The sequence below is a fragment of the Aythya ferina genome (assembly GCF_964211825.1).
Source record: "Aythya ferina genome assembly, chromosome: Z".
NCBI classification, from domain to species: Eukaryota; Metazoa; Chordata; class Aves; order Anseriformes; family Anatidae; genus Aythya; species Aythya ferina.
The window spans coordinates 23,160,642-23,176,973 of NC_140299.1; the positions used below are offsets into that span (position 1 = coordinate 23,160,642).

General features: G+C 38.6%; 1 protein-coding gene across 6 annotated transcripts in view; it reads left to right on the top strand.

Annotated features, from left to right (window-relative positions):
• MAST4 (microtubule associated serine/threonine kinase family member 4) overlaps positions 1 to 16,332 on the top strand; it is a 307,122-nt gene that overhangs the window by 88,932 nt on the left and 201,858 nt on the right. The window contains exon 1 of one of the 6 annotated variants that reach the window (XM_084505115.1): positions 8,070 to 8,147. The exons of 4 other annotated variants lie outside the window; for them this stretch is intronic. In XM_084505115.1, coding sequence (XP_084361241.1) covers positions 8,109 to 8,147 — 39 coding nt within the window. In that variant the 5' untranslated portion in view covers positions 8,070 to 8,108. Of the gene's footprint in view, positions 1 to 8,069; positions 8,148 to 16,332 lie in introns of those variants that run through there. One more of the 6 variants, XM_084505112.1, reaches the window with a different exon arrangement.

Consider the following 16,332-nt stretch of genomic DNA (forward strand, 5'->3'; position numbering starts at 1 on the left):
AGTGTATTATCAACAGTTTTGATATTGAAAGAGGTGTTCCAGTGAATTATACTGTAGATTATTGAAATGCTTCTGGGCTTTCTGGTTGATACATTTGATGCTGGTGAAACATTTTGATTTAAGAGTGAAAGGTCACATTGTATACAGTGATTTCTAAAGGATTAAATCTAGTGATCCAAAATGAACCTGAGAAAATTGGACTAATTTAAGTACCTAAAACTTCTTCAATACATTGAATGCATTACTATGTAAAATGTATTCTTTGCATTAAATTGAATATGTAATACCAATGCATGTGAGTAGCATACAGTTAATTTATGAAGAGATGTTTAGCTCTGTTTCTTATGATAAAAAGTGAGAAACTAATATTGTCACAGTCTGACATCAAGAATCCAAGAATTAGATAAACATGGGACAAAACGTGAAACTTTTTTTTCTTTAATTTGTGCTTTGTTCTGGTATTGTATACAAGGATTTAGAGCAGTAAAGGATGTTAGGATGTCTAGACTTCTATATGAATTATTACACCTTAATAGTAGTAAGTGACATTATGAATACTACTTGTTTTGGTTAAAATTAATTTGTTTCTCTAGAATGCAATGTTTGTTAATTATTGAAGAATTATCAGAATATCATTATCATAATTTTAAACAAGGTACCTTTAGTACCCCACACTCTAAAAAGGGAGGATTACTTTCCATGTTCCCTGAAGTAAGAGGTATGTTCATATGATATCATTGCATAGGTTCTGTGGTAAATGAGATCTTGGAAAAGAAATCATGGAAACCAAGTGGGTGGATTTTTATTATCTTGTGGAGATAGGACAGCTTTATCCCAAACTATTTTCCTTACAGATCAAATATTTTAGTTAAAATATGCTTTCCTGTTAACAGCAAAATGAACAAGCCTTTTTATAGCTGTGTAAGAGGGAATTCTTGCTCTTCGTGGTGTAGGGCTGCAGTGTGGTCAGCTGGCCTGTGCTCACAGGTGAGAAGGGCATGTGCTTCTGAAGGTGGATTCTGGCTGCCCTTCTCAGTGACAGCTTAAGTGTGGGTCCATCAATTTTGGCAGCGAATTTTGATGAAATATCTCATTTCCAATGCTGTAGCCAATTTCAGCAGCACTTTACAGAGCAACAGAGACTTCCAGAAGTTGGAGGAACAAGGGGCAGATGGATAAAGTGTTCTCATAGGCTTCTTTTCCTCAGAAAACATTGCTGAAAGTCCAAAGCATTGCATTCAAGAAAGCTCTTTGGAAATGTAACAGTAAGTAGCAATGCTGTAAATTTCTGATTTATGTGAAGTAGTTAGGTATTGATCTGTGTGAAATTCTTCAAAGATTATCTTCATTTTGATCGACTTCCTCAACAAATTTAATCCTGATACAAGAAATAAGTGCCCATCTTCCAGCTCCCAGTATCACACATGGCTTTGGCTTTCATGCTTCTATAACTTCACTTGGTGAAGATCTGGTTTCCGTTATGATTTCTGATGAAATAGCTTTGTTCAGCAATGTTTTGAAATGACAATATTGAAGGTTAGGTATAGATGCGATACATAGAAAAAGGCTGAAAAAGTGGGTGTTTTTTTTTTTTTACTGTGTTCTCCCCCCAGTCCCTGGTTGGTTTTAAGTGTATTAGACAAATGTAATGTTTTTGAAGAGGCTGTCTTTTCCAGCTCTGAAATTCAGTGGAAAACTTGGTGGGTAAATTCCTTCAAAAACTGAAAGCTCTTTTCAGAGTGCTACAGAAAAATGTGATTTCTGTTAAAGTTTTACATATACTCAGAGTAGCAGAGTTATTTTAGTGTGGGATTTAAGATTGCTCAATTTCCTTATGACCATTCAGAAAGATAACCTTGGTCTTCTTTGTGGAATTGCAATGTCATCATCCTTTTACGGTATGTGCTTTAATATGTCCTTAAGAGTAGCTTCAAAATGCTTCAATACATAGTTTTTGTATGTTTGAAAACTTTGAGTCCTACAGATTATTTCTTCTTCAGAAGAAATAATCGAAGTAGGAGCTGCCTCAGGGTGATGGTCAAAGATGTTGCCAGAATTCGATTCACAATTCATTCATAGTGGATAGGAAACTATGCTGAAAGGCTTTAGAGAGTCAGCTCTGAAAGATTCTTAGAATTCCTGGGTTCTCAAGTATCTCTGGTTGCATGAGTGAAATAAACTCCTTAGTAACCAAGAACATGCATGTGACAACTGACAGCATACTTTTAAGATGTTATTTCTGTTTATCTGAATCTCTTTTTAAGTTTACACCTGATGTCTGCAAGGTTTTGGAGATGAAACATTTTTGGAGAAAGAAACAATATTTTCCTGGATGGGAAGCAGGATATAATGAGTAGTACTGAATGTGTTTCTTGGAGCTGCTGTCTGGACCATTCACTCCAGCACCCAATACCCCTGTAAAATGGAAAGCTTTTAGTTATTTTTATGTGCACTGAGGAAGATGAGCTTACTGGATTACTGAAGCTTGGATATCAGTACTCTCTGATACTTTTACATGAATCTTCTTCACTTTTGGTTAGACAAGAACACCATATTTTGAATAGTCTGTCATTGTTATGCACAGTATGAGCTATACTGAGAATCTGCTGAAAAACTGGGATGTTTGTGCTTCACTTTGAGATTAGACTAAAAGCCTTTGGCTAGAGAGACAAGCTTATTGAACTTGAAAGCTGTAGGTAGATTTGAACTTGATGCAGCCTGGGGATTCCAGTTTTAAAATAAAAGCCTTTTTGCCATATGCCAGTACTGTTCATACTCTAATCGATGTTTCACTTTTCCTTTTGTTGAATTCTGTAGCTAGCATTGTAGAGTTTTTATTTGCAATTTTTTTTTATCTTTTACATGCTCATGTTTTGTATGATTAGGTTAAGCTTGTTGCACTGGGAAACTTGAAATAGGGAGGTATATAAATGTATGTAAATAAATGTTTAAAAAGCATTTCTGGGTTACAAAAATCCTAGTTAAGCATTTTCATTCTAGATTCTAAAGTCTTCTTAAAAGGTAAATTACAATGGAAAACCTTCAAAGTTTGAAACGAGAATAATCTAATCATGCTGTGTTGCTGAGAAAAACAGTAATTGTTACTGTAAGAGGCAGTTGAGACTTCTGGGATAGTAAAGTAACTCTTAACACCCAGTAAAGATGCTTGGTTAATAGTTGCTGTTTAGCAAAAATAAACCAACAGAAATGTACGTGCTGGCAATTTTGTCAGTTTTTGTGGTATATGAAGGTGGTGGGATAGCAGTTACAGAGTATTAATCTTTCTCCTAATTTGGCTTCCTTTTCAGTTCAGTTTGTTTGGGGGAGATGGGTGGGATGCTGAATAGAAAGTAAACCACACTTCTCTCCCACCTTTCTTCAGTGCTATATATCAGTAATATTTGTGTGCTTTTTTTTTTTTTTTTTTTTTTTTTTTTTTTTTTAATCTCCTATATCTTTTTTGTATTTGTTGTGTATTAGCCTGATCCAGCTTCATTCCCTGATGCAGTTCCTTGGGCAGGAGACTATAGAAACGGGAAACTGGTTCTTACAGGTTGATTTTGTGTGATTAGAATAATAGTAATTGTGTATTGATTTGCAATGATATGAAGAGTATTTATGGAAAAAATGTGGATGAAGATCCTCAACTCTGCTGCATAGGTTAGGTCTGATTTGATGCATGGGTTTTTGTGTGTGTGCGCATTGCAGGCACATTCGTGTGGCTGGCACAAAATCTGATAGAACACACTTAGTTATTTCTCTCCTCTCTAATGTCCTTAGATAAAGGTTGCATAGGAATTACTGTTAAATACTTACATGTTTTTTCCATTCCTGCACTTGTGAAATCGGGTATCTGTAGTGATAGTGTGTCCATATACCTGAACTTCTGAAAATACGGCACTTAGAGTATTTTAATTTTTCTACCAACAATCACTTCAATAGCTTATCAGTGCATAATAATACAATCAAGGCTTACTTTTTACGAATGCTGGGGAAAAACAGTTCCCATTCTTATGGGCTCCAAGTTATCGCAGTGCACAGCAATTATTGGATTGCTTGTTATCTGTTCTGAGCTTCAGATTTCTCACATTTGAGAGGAAAATAACTATTTAATAAATTCAGTGATAGTGATTTGATGTTGTACAGTATTTAAGGTATGAGAAACAGCCCTGGCAGAGACAGATTTGAAGGGCAGAGTACAAGTGAGTTGTTCCATGATGCATAATAAACACAATTTATCTTATGCTGCCACCATGTGTAGTATGAAAGTGGCAGCCACGCATAGGATACGTGTATCCATAAAACTAAAATCTCCAGTGTGAGACTGGAATTACATATTCATATATATTTTGACGTGCTCAGGTTTTATCTTTTAATTAAGTCATTGCAGTAATCATATTAATTTCTAAATTCAGAAAAGAATATTGACTGACAGAACTAAGTGAAGCAACACAATTAAGGCAAAGCCTTAGCAGTTGAATGGGGAAATAAACTGTCTAAATTTGTATAATTTTCCCAAAAAAAAAAAAAAAAAAAAAAAAGTTGCTCCATTTCTTTTTGGCTTTAAATAAATGTGTACTTACTGTTATGTACCTTAGCTAACTGAAATATTATTCATATATAATCGGGTCAAACGCTGCCTTTGTAGGAAAGAAAGCTAAGGAAGCTTTCTGAAAATTTTGTGGTGGTTATATTTCTTAAAATAATTCTACCTTCCCTGGAAAGGAGGGGGAGTGGAGAGGGGAACAGGTTCCTTCAATTTCTGTATACATGTGCTATGTTGTGGTGCATGTACAAGTGTGCTTTTCTGCAACAATTATGTGAAGGAGCCTGTGAAGCAGGTTGCTGTATTTTGTGTGTATGCAAGGGCAGACAGTATTGTTTACATGTTCTAAAGAACATATTTTTTTCATTGTTCTAAAGCACAACTTTTAATACCAGAATGTTCTCTATCATAATTTTGATAGTGCCTATTACTGAAATAACGAGCTGAAAAATAATGAAAACCTCCTGACAAAAATAGCAAGCTGTATGCCATTTCAAAAGTGAAGATACACCTTTGGTAATATCTAATAAGGTTCATAAAATGTGAGAAAGCTCAGTGGACATTCACCTTGTGTTAGACACAAAGCTGTGCCTTTCAGTACCTTCTAATATGGCATTATATGTTGCAGCACAAGCTTTGGAGAATGTTATTTTCAGAATTGACAACAAATACATTTTCAGCGAAAGGTAGTTTTTGTACTTTTCTATGTGAGATTAATTTCATCTTCCACTGGAAGGCAGTCTTTGTTTCATTTTCCTGCCTTTCAGTGTTATCTGTATAGCTACAACAATTATCTTTAGCTTCTTGCAAAACAAAGTAGTTTTTATACACTATTTGTGTGTAGTTAGGAAGCTTCTTCATGTAGGAGACTTTGTGGTTTTGTCTGTTTACAATTCTTTCTGTGAATTATCCATGTGCACAACTGGATACTTCTGTGATACTTAAGGTGATTTTTTTTTTTTAGGTTAGGACCATTTGCATCTGTTGCCTGTCACTGATATGTTAGTTGGTTAGTATGGCTTTATTGTGCTGTTGTTGTTCAAGCAATACGTTTGTAGACCTTTTCATGCCTTGCAGACCTCTCAGATAGGTAGGAGAGTGCTTTTAATTTGTATATGTACATTAGACAGTTTATGTGGTTAGATATGCTAAAATCCCTGGGGGAAAAAAAAAAAAAGGAACTTCCACACTTTCATATTCTTAGCTTCTGAGGGAACTAACTGATTAATTGTGTGCTGAGTTTTTCCTGTATTCCAGTGACTGAAATAAAACTTGTGTAAACACATGTTTAGGACTGTGTAAATAAATGCAAACAGCCTTGCAGCTGAAGCCTGCAGTGTGCCACAAGGGACAAACAGTATATTTTTATTTTTTTTTGCCTCTCACCCTTGAAAGCTGACAATCTGGCTATTGCATCAAATTATTTTGTGCCACCTCATTGGAAATGTAACAGTGTTTAAATTGTGTTTCACTTGCCTGCGCTTCCTTTGGAAACAGAAACGGGGAAATGTTGTATTGTGAGGGCATGTGGATATGAATGACTGGGAGAAAATTTCTGTTAACAGAGGAGAAAGAAAAGATGATGTATTTGGAAGTGGAAATGGGAAAGAAAATAGCATTAGGAAGAAGCGAAAGGAGATACCTGTATTACTTAGTGTAACCCCAGTTTCTTTTTCTTCCACAGAGGAAGTGAGGGATCCTAGCCACTTTACAGTTCAAATCTCCAAGGTGAAAAGTTTTTCACGAGGTTCAACATGATATTTAAAGAGAGGTTATAGTTCAAAAAATAATAAATGAATTCAGGAGAGTTGAGTATCCTTTGTTACAAAGAAGGTCAGACTTGATGGTCATGCTACTCTCTCTTCTGGCCTACAAATCTTTGTGTAGCATTGTTTGTTTTTCGTTGCCTTGTCTCCCTCTTGTGGAACTGGAGTTTTGGTCAGTGTGAGCTTTTCCCTTCTTTATCGCCTCAAGTACAGCTCTTATCTTGCAACTGAAATCAGTAATGGGTAAGTTTGAGCCATTGACCTGATGTTACAGCTACATGTTGAGCTGGAGACGTGGAGAGACAGGGAAGGAGAAACACTTGCAGTTGATGTGACCAACTGATAAAAATTGACTTTTTTTCTTAACATAGTTGGAGATCTCAGAGAAATGCAGCTCAGTGAGAATGCTCAAATTGTCTTGGTGCTTAAAAGTGTAAAATAATAATGCATTTCAATCATATGAAGAGAAATTGAGAAGGGCGAATGCTCTTTTTTTTTTTTTTTCTCAGTTCTTCATACAAGGTGTATACTTAGTATGTTATCCTTTCAGCGATCCTTCATTTTTGTTCCAAATGTTTTTGCCCCTAGCAGGTTTTACTACTGTGAAATGTACACGGACTGCTTCTCAAAGTGATGCAATCTGACAGGAAATCAATATATTTTTTTCATACTAGATTTGAGGATGCGATTGTCATAATCCTCATCTTAAACTGTTAATAGGTGAATACTAACCTTGATTTTTATCTCTATTTATATCCCTTAGTAAGAAATGTACTTTTCACTTTGTCCCTGCTCTCTAGAAGGGGTTTGATGTGGAAAGGGAATACGTATGTGTTAGAATTGGTTATCTGCAGGTGCACCTGTGGACGGATATTCCTGCAGATGGATTCTGCTGTTGCGTGGTGGTGTCGTCTTCCACAGAATTAGACTTCTGACTGAAAAATTCTTTAAAATTATCTAATTGGGATGCTAGTTTAGGTAAAGTAACCCCTCATTTTTTTGAAGCAGTAAGTGCAATTACAGAAATAAAGGCTGGAATGGAATCGTTGCCATTTGCTGAGTGTTTGTAGTGTGGATACTGAAGAAGTCATCTGTGTTGCTTCAGTTGCTTTCAGAAGTCAACTGTGCTTCAGTTTTACAGTTTCTGGCAGTCTGACTTAACTTTTTGTGCCTTTGGTTTTGTGAGGAGAGGATCACGCCCTGCCTTTGAGTTTGATGGTGTGTAGGCTCCTTAATTTTGTTTTTAAGTGAGACCAGGTGAGGATTCCCAGCTGGAAAACGTGCGGGCATGTTTATGGGGACGCCTCTCCGGGTGTTCAGTGCTGGACAAGACCTCCTCTTGTGAATCTGTGTGCAGTGACCGATGACTTTATAACATAACCCGCAACGAACGACTCCCGCTGAGGTACCGGGATCTTAAATTTGGGGTTTTGGGGGATGTGTCCCTAACGACACCGCCCGGCGGGCTGTGACCCCCTGAGGAAAAAAACAAAACACACACACAACTAACGGTTTGCTTAGCCCGGCTGTGGGGCGGGCGGGCAGGCAGGGCGGCGGCGGGTTTGATTAATGTAATTGGATCGTTTAATTGTGGTTGTGTTGTGTGGTACTGTGGCGGCTGCCGGTGGCGGGGCCGGGCCCGCCCGAAGTTGCCGGGCTGCACACCTCGGCGGGGCCACGTGACCGGGCGCGGCCAATGGGCGCCGCCGTGATGTCAGCGGCCGGGCGCTGCGGGGATGCGGAGCGGCGCGGGGGGCTCGGGGCAGTCCGGCGCGGCCGGGCGGCGGAGCGGCGCCATGGACGAGCCGGGCCTCCTGCGGCGACGGGGGCTGCAGGTACGGGCGGCGGCGGCGGGGCGGAGGCGGCGGCGGTGCCGGCCCGGGCCGTAACTTGCCCGCACCTGCCGCGGCGGGGCGGGGTGGGGCGGGGCGGGGCGGGGGGGGGCTCGGCGCACACCTGTGGGCGCGCGGCGGAGCGGGGCTGCGAGCCGTTACGGCCGTTACGGCCGTTGGGGCGCTCCGTGAGGGGAAGGGCTGGGGCCGGGGTGGGGGAGTTGAGGCGGTGACGGGACGGGACGGAGGACGGGGGGGAGGTGGGGGGACACAGGAGATTTTATTTTATTTACTTATATATTTTGTTTTCCCGCTGATTTCGGATTGCCGGCCCTTCTGTGTCAGAGTTGGTTAGAAAATAATTAAAAATAATAATAATAATAATAAAAAAAAATAAAATAAATACCGGGACATAACGGTTCGCCGCCCGCCGTCGCCCTCCGTGAGTGACTTTTTATTTATTTATCTATTTATTTTTTTTTTATTATTTATTTTTTCCCGTCGAGTCGGAGAAGCGGAGCGGAGCGGCGGGGGCGGGCAGCCCGCAGCGGTGCGGTGCCGTGCCGTGCCCCCAGCCCCTCGCCCATTGTTTTGGCGAGAGCCCCTCGGCGCGAGTCACTCCGGGCGATGAATGTACTTCCTCTCTTTTGTTTCCCTCCGCATCCGCAGCGTTTCAATGGGAGAAGGAGGGGGGGGGGTAAGGGGAAGGCTCCCTGCCTTTGGGATCGCCGTTCCCAAGCTGTGCGGAGCGGCGCAGGGCGCCCGGGGCGCGCTGAGCTGGCGAAGTTGGGCGCTCCTCGGAAACCAGCCCGTGCTGAGCCGTGTCTCCAGCTCCACGCCGGTCAGAGCTGGCGGAGGGGTGCTGAAGGGAAATCCGCCGTGCTAGCTAGCTTAGGCACATCTGTTGGGACTCGGGGGCCTCTCCGTGCTACGAGAATCTGTCAGCTTTAACTTCTCGTGTGACGGCGTTTGTCTGTGGAGAGTGAATAACTTTCTTCATAAAAGCAGTTTCTGAGACTTCACTCCTTCAGATCCTAAATCCTTTCTCTTAGCTGACTGTGCAGTGGAGAGGGGACTCTCAGCTGCAGGTTGGGACTCTCTATGACAGCTTTTGAAAAGACTTGAAAGTTTTGAGAGGTAGATCTTACAGTGATACCGGATTTCCTTCTCCTAAACCTTGTGTAATCCATTGAGTAGTGTAAACCGGATTTCTGCCTTTTGACAAGAATTGAACAGCAGTCTGTACTGCTTAAGGGGTAACATAAAAACCTTGTTGTGAAAGCCTATTGTTGAGTTCTGCAAGCACTGCTGTTGAGTTGATTTTTTTTTTTTTCCTCATCTGTAACTTTAATCGAGTAATTTTGAGTGAATACCATAAATATTTAACAGAATGCTTTGCTTACTCCTGCACGTGCTTAGCTAGCTCTTTAATTAATAGTACTTAAAGCTATATCATGAATAATCTGAGTGCAAGAAAGACCCCATTCATACATGCAGTGTGTGCAGTAATAATTTTTAAAGATGTGTACCTCATTTTTGTCATTAGTCTTGTTCTAGGGTAGAAAAAAATAACCGGTTGTCAAAAGTGTCCAAGTTGACATGCTGTCATCTAGAAAAAGATGGCAAGGAAGAGATCCTATTTACACTCAAATTTCATCTACTAGTCCTTTCACTGAATCCGTTTTCCTGTTGTCCTCTCACTCCTCTTCTGTACCTCTTTTTTTTTTTCCACCTTTATCTGTTCATTCAGTTAGCCTAGAGACCAGTATGATGAATTTCCAAGCTGGAAAGCAGATCATATGACACGACACAGAATGTAGTCCCAGTTTAATTCTTCATAGTAAATACTGATTAGATGAAGTCCCTGAGTTGGATTCTTAACTGACATTTGCCCTTCTTTATAATACAAGCCAAAGTAATGAATTTTGTTACTATTTGTTACTTAGTAGTAGTAGTAGTGTGTTCTTACAGTTTAAAAGAAAAAAACAGTTGAATCTTCTGCCAGTATATTGTTCTGTGGAAGTATCCCCTGTGTCTTTTGCCACTTCTTTTTAACATGTTACTGGTATTTCCCTTTAAAGCTGTCAAGAATATTCAGAACAGGATTAAAAAAAAAGGTTTCTGGATTAAGACTGTCCAGAAGTAGTTGTGGTCAGCTAACTTTACTTCATGTGACTGTCACTTCTAAAGGTTAGAAACAGAACTTCTAAAGCAGATAAATCTGCTGAAAAGCTGTGTGCTTGCTTAGTTGAAGGTACATGTAAATTCTGAGTTCTGCAAAGTGTGAGTTTTTCTAATATAATCCAGCCATATAGTAAGAAACAGTAGACACTTAAAAGCTGAATTTGTGCAATTGCCATTTTTTCTGTTTGTGCACAGTTTGCTTCAAAGCTTGGTTTACAGGACACACAAACCATTTCCTTTTAGATGGGAACCTGATGTAGTTGTGTTTGATGCCATGTACCATCATGCTGTGTTTAAAAAAAGCCAGGAAGCAGCTTGAATTGAGTCTCAAAATGTAAGCTGTAAGTAGATGTGTAGACCTTGGTAATCTTTTTGTTTGTTTGTTTGTTTTTTGTTTTGTTTTGTTGATATATATAAGGTTTTTATGGAGTTTAGGCTTCTAATAGAGAAACTGAGCCCTTCATTTGTTACATCCTGAGTACGTATAGCAATTTCATTTTACTAGAACATCTTTCTTTTATGTCTAGTTATTTGTTTTGGTTATGTTCATAGAAAAACAAAATCTTCTGAATGTAGAGATCTGTACTATGTATTCCTTTACAGTGAGCAGATTCTAGGTAATGGCTTCTTAAGCTTTAACTACAGGAAAAAAAAAACACACAACAACTTTATTTGAAAGAAAAGACAGGAGAAAATTGATCTTCAACTTCTGAAATGCTAAATATAATTTTGTATGGATGGAAATAAGCATCTCATTAAAAAAAAAAAAAAAAAAGAAAAAGAAAAAAGGCAGCTATCTACTTGCATATTCTGCATCACAGATCTTGATTACGTCCTGCTATGAGCTTATTTCTGCTTTCTTCTGTGAGTTTGTCTGGTAGGCATTGATCTGAAGCAGAATGTTTCAGATGGCCTTAAACAACAGCTCCAAGCCCCTGTGATGGTGGCTACAGGTAACATGCAGTTCATTTCTTTGGTGAGAGGGATGTGGGAGTGTGGGAGAAATCTTACAGTCAGATGCAGCTTCAATCACATTTGTAGTGCTGATGAAGGTTTCTCTTTTGTTGAACAGATGAGTTGGGTGCTTCAGGCCTTCCCTTTTTCTTTTGCTAATTTCAGTTTTGCCTGTAAGTGGCTGGTAAGCAGTGTCTTATAAATCTTGAGGTAGTAACATGAGCTTTTTTTTTTTTATTAGACTTCTAGAGAAATTGACCAACAGCAGACATATCAGCTATATGTGAAACCTCTCAAATGTCAAAGAAAATACTGTATTTATTTATTTTATTGTCTTCAGCTATATTTTTTTCTGTAAACGCTGCAAAACTTTTGCAGGCTTCTTTCAATTTGGGATGGTTGTATTGCATAAAGTTTGCATAGTTAATATTGTATATGACATGGAAAAATTCCAATTGTAAATCTTCTAATACTCTACTTAATGCATTGATTTTTTTTTTTTTGGGTGGGTGAGTTGAAATAAATTTCATCCTTACATTTGGAGTCATTGCGGTTCAGATGGAGACGGGCAGTGTAAATGAAAATGTGGTATAAATGCAGAGTTGCTATTTTTGTGGAACTGGTGAGTCAATTTATGTGAATTCCATGTTCTTTCTGGAAAACACGGCAAGGAGCACAGTGACTGTGGCCTTGACTATTCCTTTCCTCCACCTCCAAAACAGGAAAATAGTTGTCTTTTATAGACACTTTGAAATATTGTGCGTAGTGCCTAGACCTTTGCAAGAAGTAAAACCTTAAAGTTTTTCTCCAGGTTCTTGCTTATCGGCTCTCCTAAAAATGCGTTCTGAGAAATCAAACAGAAAAGTAATGATTTCTTAAGAAAAATGACCTTCTCTGTGGCTCCTAAACAGATGTGAGTTTCTGGATTTAGGAGGCTTCATGAAAATAATTCTTTCTGACTGAAATATTGAAAGATGATGTGAAGGAGGGTCAGCTGGTAAGCTGTGCTCTGGAAGAGAAGAAAGGAAATATCATTTAGACTGTAACTGTCTCTTGAATGCTGTTCATAATAGGGAATATGTTCTCGAAGCAGTCTGCTGAGGAAAAAATGGTGATAAAGGCTGAAGACTTTCTGCTCTTTCTCTTCAGTCTGCAACAGAAAATGAGTATAGATGAGGTTCTGGAAAGATTCTTCATATTTTTCACTGATTTTGAAGCAGGGTGTGCTTCATCCTGCTAGATGTGAGGAGTTGTGTAGTTGAGAATCAGATCTGATTCACCAACTCTGCTTCTTGGTGAGCATGTGCAAGAGTGGTGGAAGATTGAAAACAAACAACAACAAAACAAAAACAAACAAAGAGACCCACCACAACTTTTTAATTTGCATTTTCACATAGATTCAGATTAGTTGAGGGGAAGGCAGGATGGACATCTTCTGGTGTTCTGTGGGAATAGCTTTGTGCCTGCACTCTGCATTCATCCTCCACTTTTTGCTTCTATCCAGTCCTAACACTGCTTACTGAAGGGTTGCTACTCTGCAAAGTAGTGCTCAGAACAACCTAAATTGTGACACTTCTTCGTTTTATGTGGTGTTTGCATGAGCATCGCTGTAATCACAGGTGTATAATGTAATCTTTTTTGGTATATTGGTAAATTATTATTTTTCCACTGATAGCGCCATCTTTAGTTTCAAGTTATTGCAGGTAGCTTTAAAGCAGGGTATCTTAGGTCTATTTTGGTGATGTGTTCAGGTTGGAGTACATATTTTATTTGCTTAATTAGTGGTAGGCGGTGGTAGTTGCTGTTAGAAAGCAAAGACCAACTTTCTGAGAGAGGGGACTCTGGTGTAAAGAATGCTTTTCCTCTCTTCATTAGCTGACACTTTTGTGGGGTCCAAAAGAGTGTACAATCTCCTAATCAGTTAATTTACCTCTATTTTCCAGGCATTCATGCATTGTTACAGGTTTGTCAGGTCTTCTAAAAGGCCTTGTGTCAGACATATTTTGCTATTCTTTGAGCTGTGAAAGCTTCCCTGAAGGGGTTAACCTTTTCTACTGTCTTCTCTTAGTATTGTGGTCACTTTATTTCAGGGTTTGAAATAAATAAAGCTGCTTGCATTTGGAGCTAAAATAATTGGCATGGGGCCAGCTTGGTGTCTGTAGCCCATATCATGCTTCTCTCTAATGCCTTTTGATAATTGCAGTAATGTTTCTTGATAACGTCTACAGTATGTCGCAAAGCTGACTGACTGTTTTGTGTTAGGTTTGGAATGCAATGCATAAGCTTAATGTTGCTTCATGTAAAATACTTCAGTGAGCTATGAAGTGGAATCCGTAATGATTTGAACGGAGCTTGGTCGTGTTCTATGGGTCATAAAGGAAACCAGTTCAGGTGTCCTCTGTGCACTAGTTAGCCCCTGCTTCTGAGTCACAGCTTACCACCAAAATCTGTAGTGTTTGTTTGTTTTCCCAGCAACTTTAGTAATAACGGGGATTGTATCTGCATGAAGGATAGGAACTTATTAAAACAATTTTTTCCCAATTCTGTGGTTAGTTCTTAGTTTGACAGATAATTTTAACAAACTCTTTTACTCACTGTCACAGCTAATGAAATCAGTAATTTTCCATGTTGTCATTTTGAAGTTCTTTGTAAGATGCTTAATTTTAGTGTAGTTTCCCATTAAAATTTTGTCTGTGATGCCACTTTGTGTCATGTTTGATATGATTTCTCATATTTGTTTCTACTTGTTGATGTGCTGTGTTTACTTTAAGTGTTAAACTTTCCATTTAAGTTGTGGATTTTTATCGAAATTGCTCACAGACTTTGACATGCTGTTAATTCCTTTCCCCAATAGATTGAAGCAACTTTTTGCTTAAAGCAATGCCAGTTGCCCAGCTGAATGTTAAAATTACATAAAAACAGAAATGATTGTGAAGATCACAAAGCAGAAAACTCAAAACTGCAATTTGATAGTTGCTTTTAATTTTATTTTCTTGGCTTCACTTTGTCCACTTTAAAATAACATTGACTTCTTCCACCACTGTATCTTTACCTCCTATAAGACTAGTAAATCAGAACAACAGCTTTTCCTATCAACAGCTCGTGACCTTTTTGATGATGTTCAGTTCTTAGTTCTCAGCTTCTGCTCTTGTGCTCCTGTTGCTCCTTTGTTCCCCCACCTCTCCCTTTAAGTCTCCCTTGACTTTAGTTTTCAAATTTAGCACTCCATGGTGGAATGCAGCAACTGTGATTAGTTCTAGAAAGGATAACTGCACTCAGTGACTGCTCCTTTGAGAACAGGTGTGCTCTACAAGTACAGAGTACGGCACTGTATGGGCTGCTGACGGGAAAGTTAACATTCCAGCCAGACCCAGTACAGCTCTTCAGAGGGGCTAGGTACTGAGCTTCTACAGAACTAGTGTCTACAGAGCAAATTACATTTAGAGTAGGTTGTTCTTTTTGAAATTCCTTAGTTTTGTATATATAGCTGGCTTAGTTTTCATAGGGATATTAAATAACGCTTAGATGGTGTGTGGGTATCCTCCCCCCCAAACTTCAAAACTCTATCAAAGCAAGGGAACAGGTGTGTTGAAAATTCTGAAAGAATTTTTAATAATTCCTGTCAGAAAGAGATCCAGTTTAGTAGCAGTGTACAAAAAATTAAGCCTTGTACATATGCTACAAAGGAAAAATATCAATCAAGTTCTGTAAAATGCTAAAGTAATCAAAACCATAATCTTACAAAAAGTAGTAAGTGGCCTTAGTTAAAAGATGGGGTAACCATTCCTGTTAGCAGACAATGTATGTTCTCCTGGTCTTTATTTTCAGCTCTATGGAAACTAGTGAATACACAAGATACCTAGTTTATACAATGCACTACAGTCTAATATGTTGTTCTAGAGTTAAACGTCATGCTATAATTCTTTTGATAGTCTTTTAGCCCTTGAAAAGTAGAACTTATGTGTACATATTTTTTGTGTAGTTGAATAGTCTTGGCATTATGTACAGGTAAAGGATGCTATATCAGAAGTGTGTGTGTATATATAAAAAACAGAAACATGTCTGAAGATGCATTTCAACTATTGAAGTTTCTCCTGCTGTCCCACAGTGCAACTTTTTCTTCTGAGGTGAAAAATCAGGGATATATGGTAAAGAAAAAGGAAGTGTATACAGTATTTTTGCATTTACTGCTACTTTGAGATTTTTTTTTTTTTATTTTATAGTTTTTTAATGTGTCTTCTCCTGCTTTAAATTATGCCAAAAGGAGGAGGATACCATTTGAGTTGTTCTAAAAAAGATAGTTTTTCACAAGTTCTGCAGGTACATTAGGGAATCTAGCAGTCAGAACTTATGTGCAGAAGAACCTGAAAATACTCCCTATTCTCTTATGTTTTCTAAATACAACACTCACAGGCACAGCTGAAAAATTTGGGTTATGAGTGGAAAATTGATTTTCGGAATCCATTGCCCCTTGTGAGCACAGTTTCCTAGTTTTAAATTACTTTTTTTCTTTTTTTCTTTTTTTTTCCTCAAGATTTTAGTAAATGTAGAGAACTGCAAGAAAGGAAGGAGTAATGTATATAAATGTGTGTGTGTGTGTGTATGTGTATATATATATATATATATATGAAAGATTAGGAACATCAAAATGCTTATGACTCGAAGTAAAACCTATATTTTGTGGTACTGTGATTCTTCATTAGTTCATGTGCTGTTTCCTGGTTTTGCTTCTTCAACCCACAGTGGTGTGTGTTTGTGTCTGTACATAAAAAAGATGATACTAGTTTGATGTAGATGCAGGGGTGATCACGTAACTTGTGTTGTTAGACTGTATGTCTTGACTGTTGAAGATGATGAATAGCTTCTGACACTTGGGAATGAAGTTGATTAGCATTTTCTTATTTCATCACTTTTTCCTTGAATAGTTGTTTTTGTCTGTAAAGTGCAATTTAGGATTTCCAGGGCAAAGCAGTCAAAACCTATAGTTTTCCTGGGGTTGGCAGCAGAGGAGATTGGAAATAAAGCCTGTGGAGTTAAAGCCTGTATGTTG